At 38.3% G+C, this 8354-nt stretch overlaps 1 protein-coding gene across 2 annotated transcripts; it reads right to left on the bottom strand.

Moving 5' to 3' along the window:
- Positions 1–639: 639 nt before the first annotated feature.
- LOC120111659 (protein trichome birefringence-like 14) lies at positions 640–7507 on the bottom strand. 2 transcript variants are annotated; one of them, XM_039129389.1, is made up of 5 exons: positions 7342–7507; positions 3233–3479; positions 2903–3121; positions 2257–2452; positions 640–2100 (listed from the first exon to the last, which is right to left on the bottom strand). In XM_039129389.1, the coding sequence occupies exons 2-5, from the start codon at positions 3387–3389 to the stop codon at positions 1272–1274; spliced, it is 1401 nt and encodes a 466-aa protein (XP_038985317.1). In that variant the 5' UTR covers positions 3390–3479; positions 7342–7507; the 3' UTR covers positions 640–1271. The 2 variants fall into 2 exon arrangements, with proteins under 2 accessions (XP_038985317.1, XP_038985316.1); XM_039129388.1 differs by having other exon boundaries at positions 2903–3127.
- Between the last annotated feature and the right edge of the window lie 847 nt (positions 7508–8354).

Consider the following 8354-nt stretch of genomic DNA (forward strand, 5'->3'; position numbering starts at 1 on the left):
CAGCTGAGGAAGAAGATGGTTGCTCTTCTGCTTCAAAGCTCTCCAAATAATGTACCTGAACTGTTGATGTAGCCTAAAAGGATGTTCTGAAAAATTTGAACCGAGGGAATGCTCATCAGGGAGGTAAGGAGGGAGGGAGAAAGAGGGAGAGGGAGGGAGAGAGAAGCAAAGTCCCGATTTCTTTCATGCTGTTCTGATGTTGTGCCCATGTACATGGATGCTAGACTGATGCTGCTCATGTGCATGGATTTAATAGTCCATAGGTGTCTGTAATATGACTGTCCATGGCTCAGAAATGATCAACTAACAACCATTGTTCTCTGACCTAGCGAAACATGAAGTTCAGATTTGTCGCAATAAGTAGATGTTACAAACCTAAACAGAAAGACAAATGTTTAAAATAAAAATAATATAAGAATCTGATTTGGATAATTTCAGAGCTTTTGACATGATAGTACCTCACACAACAAATGTAACATCATAATATTGTTCTGAAGTTCACCACAAACTCCAATATACACTAAAGATTTAAACCTCTAACATAACAAAATGTTAGTATCTCGTCAACATGATCTTGCCAAATAGAGATGAATAAATTTATGCATTTCCTGCATGTATCAAAAGAAACAAAATGGATGCTTCCTAAGACAAGTTGCTAAATTGTACCTTCATTAAATTTCTTCGAAGTATACAGAAAGTCTGCAAATAACTCACATCAAGCTGTTGACAGCAATACAAGCAATCTAATACAATTTCTAATGATGCAGTGAAAATACAGCCTGGCAAATTTTTGTTATGCCAAAGTCAATATGCCTAACTAGCACAATACAGAGCTCTCAGCCAACAAGGCCTTCAATTCGCATGACTCATTTCTTTTGTGAGGTCTCAGCAAAAATGAACTCATATAATTAAAATACACATCACTACTAAAGTGCTTTCTACATCACTCTTAGAAATACAATGCTTTTGTTGTCCACAAATGTAATTTCCTCTAGGAAAGTTGAGCCGCCAGAATATATTAATATTTTTGAGAGCAGACCTTCAATCAAGAATTTCTAGTATGCAATTATAAGATAATAGATGACCAAGAAGTATAGAGCAAACTCGACGTCAGTGTGGAAAAGTGTCGCAATAAATAGAGTACTTCTTCAGAGGAACTTCTTTGATGTATTTCTTTGTAGAACGTTCATTAAGAGTACCCCATGTAGCAAATTTTTAGGGTACCCAGCATAAAGAGTGGCTGTCAATGCATGAACCTCCTGAATGATGACCTACAGTTGTGCATAAAGTATTTCATTCCATGTATCGGGTATACCTGGAAGACACCAATGCAAGCAATCATGCACACCTGTGGAGGCTTTAATGCTATATCTGGATATATGCCCCTCATCTCTCAATCGTGACAAAGCAGTAATATCCAAGAGTTTCACCCTTGTTCCCCTTACTGCACCCTCAGCATCAGTATCACTAGAACCATCCTGCAGAACCTCTCTCCCACCAGCCAATGGGATGGTACTATCACAGCTTCCCCCGGTATTCCAATCTCCATTGACAAAATGCCTAGGAGATATGGTCCTAAAAAAAGCTTTCAATTGTGGATGTTGTGGAAGCTGTGTATCAAGCCACTTGATAACACTCGAGACAGCAAGATTTTTGGCTGTCCATATCTGTGCAAGCTTTCTATCTGTGATGGGTTTTCCACTAACATACATTTCCCATCTGTTTGCTCTAAACTTGCCTCTATTCCAATGGTGCCCAGTGTTGAGTACCAGCACATCAAATCTGTGAAGATGCTGCTTTAAAAATGTTGCAGGGCGGTCAAGATGCATAGCATAAGGGGTAGCTGGACTGGATCTGTTCAAAGGCTCCAACTCACATAAACTAGCAGACCAGTAGTATAGAATGGTGGTGTTGGTGCTTGGGAATCGATATGCCCAACCATCAGGTCGTGTGGCACCACGGGCTTTAACAAGGCCATACTCCTTTCCAACATCTATCACTTCCGGGCTATATTTACCACCAGTGACCATACACATGAGGGATTGGAACTGCTGTCTTCCCAATGAATCCCCTACTAGAGCAATTGTTTTATGTTGCATCCTGGAAAATAAACACCAATTTTAATCACATAAAATCTTTCCCAATGACCATACAAAAGAATCCCCTTACTGCTAGCAAATAATCCACCCATTTGGCTTAAACAAATGCAAAAGAACTTTTTTTAGAAAACAAATAGAGTTATTAGATAAAACGCACCTTCTCAAGAATTCAGAACCTTTGAACTCTGGCATATCACAACCTTGTGGCTGCCAGTGAAAACTCTCATAGGAGAAATCAGTTCGTCGCATCAACCGGCATGCCCACATTTGTGAAAGCCACTGCTTGCAACCAAAACCAGAATATAATGGTCGTCTTTTGTCTGCAACCCACTTTCCCTTTGCATAATTACACTCTATGCACACACATAAAGTAAAAAGAAAGCCTCTCAGGTGCTTATTGGATGCTCATAATTCTGAAGAAGAACCAAACTTTACAGAAACAAATAATTTTAAGTAACTCTCATGCATCCATACACAGAGAGAAATATGTTTGCATGTCTTTCTGATTTAAATACTATGTACATATGCACATATTCATATGCATAAATAATGTATAGATGCATGTGTATATCCATTTATTATAATTGCACATGAACAAGATACTCAGCCCAACTGTATTTATGAATAAATTGGAACCTGTGGTGAGGATCAGTATCAGCAAAATATAATTGATTAAAAAATCAGGATACATAAGAATAGTTTTGATGGATAGTGAAGAATCATTATACAATCCTAGCAAGTAAATTAGCATTATAATTACATATCCAAAAGATCAATTGCTAAAAAAATGGAGAAATAATCACCTTTATTCTCTGCAGGAACCTTTTCTGATTCTTTACCCTTATCTTCCTTCTCCAATGAACTCCTCATAGAAGAATCTGTTGGTGAAACATCAACAACTTCCCCCCCTGGTTCATCAGGTAATGCATTTCCATGTCGGTCTACAGCTGACAACTCTTCCTTTGCAAATGGCTGCTCATTTGTATTTTCTAAGGGAGTTACTGAAGTTTGTGCAGGAACCACTGTTGCTACAAAAGAAGTCCCAACACAAAATTTGAAAGGGGAACACAAATGAATGCCAACTAAACAAAAACAAGTTAAAAGGGAGAAAGATATGGCATGGAAAGTGATACCTGGAGCAAGTATATCAAGCTGCTCGGGAGGTGGAAGGAAAGTAGTGAGGATTGGGGTTTTGTCCCATGCCCAAAAAATAAGACTTGTGCAGAGGAGAGCAATAAGACTGAGAGAGAGTTTATTACCTCTCAATTTATGTAAATTCCCCACTTTCATCCCTTCAAAGATAACCTAGAAACTAACCTGATTCTTTATGAGATTTTTGTACCTCAACAGTATTGTGCATGGATTGATCCAATTTTATCTCTGCAAGAGCATCGAGCACTATTAACACAATCATAAATAAACCAACTTGAATTATAATAAATTAAATTTAGTAGAATAGTGGAACTTGTATGCATCAAATGAATTCAACTGTAAAAACAGAAAGCTCAGAAGTAAAGAGAGAGACGGAGGGAGGAGGGGGGGGGGGGCATCAAAGTACACTTTTTTTATTAACTATTCTTTGTGACGAAAAGAGCAAGATTAAGGTGTAGACAAGTGAAATTGGAAAGCAGAATACATGCACACTCCTAAGAAGCCACTGAGCAAATAAAATGAATCTAGAAAAGAAAGCGAGACAAAACACCAAGGTGAGCTCAGTGGTAGGCTAACAAGAAAAAGAACCCATATGGACAACATGTTTCCCATGAATTTATACTATATATCACGGCTACAGGCACAATCTTACAATTCCAAGTCCCCACACTTCAACCACCCTCCAACTTCTCACAGTGGATTGCACCAGATCTTTTGTTGAGATAGAGAGGCCTAGAATTAAGAATAGAAATACCTATTGACAAGGCACAGGGAAAATTAAAAAAGCAGGATAACAGCAAAAAAAAATGAATGACCAGATATTAAGGCCTACCTGATTTGTAACACTAAACCTTGCGAAATATGAAAGATTATGGAACAGGACAGTGACATCTTCTTAGATGGCAGCATTTTCATTTTTTCCCCCTTTTTCTCCTCCACTATTCCATCCATTTTGATGAGCTTGTGAGCCATCTTAAAGGGCTTATATCATCATTTTCTTTCTTTCACTGTATATTCTTCTTCTTTTAACCTTATTAAAACAGAACTCACGTATAGAATCCAATCATTTCTACATATATAATCCAATCATTTCTATATTACTCCCATTATTGCAGGTTCTGAGAACTAAGCACCACTTTTTCCAATGTAGATAAGTACAAAATAGATGAACATAAATCAATACCTCAAAAATATAATTATAACCACAAGGTATAGAAATTGTTATACTAAATCCTGATAGCATGATTAGTTGTCCATTCTTGGACCAACTGATCCCCTCTGTATCTTCCTATATGCATATTCAGAAGCAAGGTTTTACATGCCAACCCAGTATGGTGCCATACGGTACAGGGGCTCAACACATCCCCGTATTGACACATGGCACAGTTGCTGTGCCGACTCCACCAGCATACTTGTGCCAATACAGGGCATACCATATTGACCTGTACCAATAAGGTAATGCCAGAGACCCAATTCCAAGACTGAATGCCTTGTTTATAAGTACAAAGAAAATGAATTTTTGCACTTTGACTCATAGTTCTTGAAAACTTGATCACAATAACCTGCTCTTTACCAATCTAAGCATGTTATAACTTGTAAATCACATATTAGTTAAAAACAAAGACTCTGGCATGCTCCATTGTATCTATGATCAGTCTTGATTCTTTTGATCTTAGAAGATCCTACAGAGAACAAGTATAATAGAATGAGATAGTGAAACTAGATGCAGTAAGATGACTAACAGAAATTGAAGCTATTAAGAAGTTGTGGGACATGCAAAGAAATGCAGAACATCTAGTAGAATAACATAATCAGAAAAAGGCCACATCCATAAGAAAATATACAGAATCAAGACTAGGAAAGAAACTCCTAAGATAGTATGATAAGTAGTCCTAAGTCCAACATCTAATAGGACAGACATATGAAAAAGAGAAAACAAAAACATAGCCACAGGAGTATCACTATGTTTTCTGAAGAATAACTAGAGTAGCAGTTGCATTTGCTATAGTTACTCAATCCTGTAAGTTCAACAACAAAAACGAGGAGCTTACAAGATTAACTCAAGGATGGCAACAACATGAAAGGGCTTCTGAGAATAGGCATAATTATTTGGAAGTTCCTTTGCAAGATTACTCGAGGAGGGCTGGGAATTTAGAATAGACAGACTAGTGAAGGCCAATCAAGGAAGCTGCTCTAGATCAAGAAGAAACAAGTATTGAATCTATAAGGTACCGGCGAAGAATCATTCATCCAAACGTGCCTCTTGTGACAAACTCAAAAGTAGAAAACTCAACATGGGCAGAGGATTTTAATGAAGTTACACCAAAGTGGCAAAGACTTAGGGAAAAGGCTTAAATTGAATTTCTATAATTTGCTAAACCCTAAACACTGGTTCTCCATGAAGAACCAGCTGCTTTCATTGCCTTCATTTTATGCCTGCTGACAGAAATAATAGTGTAGCACTTTTAGAATGATGAGTTATACTAGAAGTTGCAATGAAATTTTGCTGACTATGCGCATTCCACTACCTAGAAAGTTTGCACAGGTAACTATGTATCAGCAGAAAGCCTCAAATGATTACAAAGTGAGGGAAAATAGAGGCATTAGTCAATATTCCAATGCATAATAAAATCTTATGATAATATGATGTCTACTTTTCTTGAACTGTTGGACAGAAGAAAAGCCAAATAGTTCAAATCAAGCCACCATTTTGGCCATGCAGGTCACATCCTTGAATTTGCACGAAAGATAATGGAGCAAACTTAGCGACAACCAAGAATACTGAAGCAGTGATGCCATAGAAAATAGGCTGAAATACTAGATTAAAAAAGGAAAAAGGAAAAATAATGCCAACACAAACAGAAAATCTAAAGGTTGAACAAGAAAATAAGTTGCTTCATGGGTGAAGATGGCAAAAAGCAGGAAGTGTTCCAGAATTTTAAAATTTCATGATGGAGTAAGCCTAAATGATTTAGAAGCATATTGATAGATGATCAAGCAAAGTGTATGTAGATCACTAAGAGGGCCAAAGGAAGAAAGAAAATGCTCCAAAAGCCACAACATGGAGAAATTTATATATCATATAGTGGAAAGGAATAAATGTAATAACCCCAAATAAAAGGGAGGGTGCGGGAGGAAAAGAGGAGGGAGAGAAGAGGATTGAACGAAGATCCACAATGTAAACTAAACACAACTTGAAATCAGATGAACTTATATAAATCTCTTATTGAAGCAATGCAAAACCAAAAAAGTATAAACTTAAAACAAGGAAAATATGGTATATTCGAGCTGAAATTATGGTTCAGAATAAGATGGACCCAAAAAATAATGAATAGGAGAACTAGTAATGGAGAAAGAAAGCCTGAGGACCATTCGAAAGGAAGGCAACAGTCAATAAATAGATCAAGCACTGCCGCCAATGCAAATCATACCAATGTCTCATGATCTAGCATCATCACCGCTAATACACCAATCTCTCTCCATCAAATAGCAACCCAACAAAGAAATTGAAAAAGAAAACAAGGCAAGCAGATTCGAATACATAACATAAATTTCTATACACACGAGGCAGAATTTCGCAAATAGTATTTTACCTTAGCACTCCATCAGCAGACCCCTAAATCAAATCCTTCGCAAATATTAACCCAGCAGTTTCAACAACACCCCTTTAAGTAAACATCCAAAGCTATATTCATTAATAGCAACAATAACAAACCTAACTTTATTTCAGACAAAAATAGTAACAGTTAAATTCTCCAAATCCCTAAATAGGGGCAGAAAAGAACGCACAAAGCCTGCATTTCAAACCATAATTTCAACCTAACCTAGCTTTTCTATTAAAAAAGAATCCAACTGAATCACCCTAGAACCAGAAACAACCAAAAGCCACAACCCTTTCATCCTAGATCACTACTACTGCACCTAAACCACACCTGCTCAGAATTAAGATTAAGGAAAAACCCAACAACATAAACCTCAACGATAAAGAAATCATCCAAGAATAGGGGAAAAGGGAGTCCAATGACAGCAAGATCACATCTTTTAAATTCTAACCAGAGCCTAAATCAGAGCTCTAATCAGATCAGCTCACCAGCTGAGGGTCACCGGAGAACGACGAAGGACGACAAACGGCGGCCGCCGCCGGCGTCGGGAGAAGCGCCGGCGGTCGAGGAAAACGGCACCGCCCTCCAAGGAGATGAAAGTCGGTGGAAAAAACACCGGAAACGACGGGAGGGAGAGAGGAATAGGGAGAGGAGTGCGGCGGTCACCCGTGAAGAAATATATATACTATACGTAGAAACGCATAATAATTTCTCTGCATATAACGTATCCACCATTCGTACTACCGCGTAGATTGATCAGAACCGTTCACATGTCCCCAAGTTAAACAACGACGAGAAATTTGTATGCAAATGTAATGGTCCTCGAGAGCGATACAAGACTTCACGCGGAGATGACGCGAGTATTCATCTAGCAGTACATGAGGGGGCCCACCCAATATGGTTCTGGCGAGAGATGAATGGATTGATTTCCTGTGTGGTGTGCGGAGTCTGATACTTGATTCGCCTAGTGGGGTTAACACGGCCATCGTGCACGTTAGGTGAACTGGGTTGGATAGAAAAGGAGAAGATCTAATAAAACTCGGAACGCCAACAATGTGAAGCCTTCAATGCTGGCCGAATCTATCTCGGCCATCTGGGGATCTTTGAACTTTGCTGTTGTGTAATATGTTTGGTGTGAACCATTGGCTTCCATCACCAAAAAAAAGAAAAAGAGAACTTGTGACCGTCGGCTACTTCGAGCAACCAATCGCACCGGCACAACCTCTCATTTGGGGTTGCAGCTGGATCTGGTTTGGGCCCGTGCAAGGTTAAAATGTTTTTGTTAAGCAATATTTTAAATGCAATGTTGTCTATCAAATTGGAAAAGGTAATGGATCAGCAATTAAACTAACAGGTGAACCTAAATTACAACATGGTATCTGATGCCCAGAAGCCATGATCTGATGATCAGTTTGAGAATAAAAATTTTGCTGAAATTGGCATCCTACTAAACCACATGTCGGCTCATAATAGTCGAATTAAAATTAGGCCACATCAGCAT

Source organism: Phoenix dactylifera, chromosome 8, assembly GCF_009389715.1.
Source record: "Phoenix dactylifera cultivar Barhee BC4 chromosome 8, palm_55x_up_171113_PBpolish2nd_filt_p, whole genome shotgun sequence".
NCBI classification, from domain to species: domain Eukaryota; kingdom Viridiplantae; phylum Streptophyta; class Magnoliopsida; order Arecales; family Arecaceae; genus Phoenix; species Phoenix dactylifera.

Coding starts and splice junctions, on each gene's coding strand:
- LOC120111659 (XM_039129388.1), bottom strand. CDS start 3,389: ATGAAAGTGGGGAATTTACATAAATTGAGAGGTAATAAACTCTCTCTC. Junction 3,128..3,232: donor GCTTGATATACTTGCTCCAG/GTATCACTTTCC, acceptor CTTCTTTTGTAG/CAACAGTGGTTCCTGCACAA. Junction 2,101..2,256: donor GGTTCTGAATTCTTGAGAAG/GTGCGTTTTATC, acceptor TTTATTTTCCAG/GATGCAACATAAAACAATTG.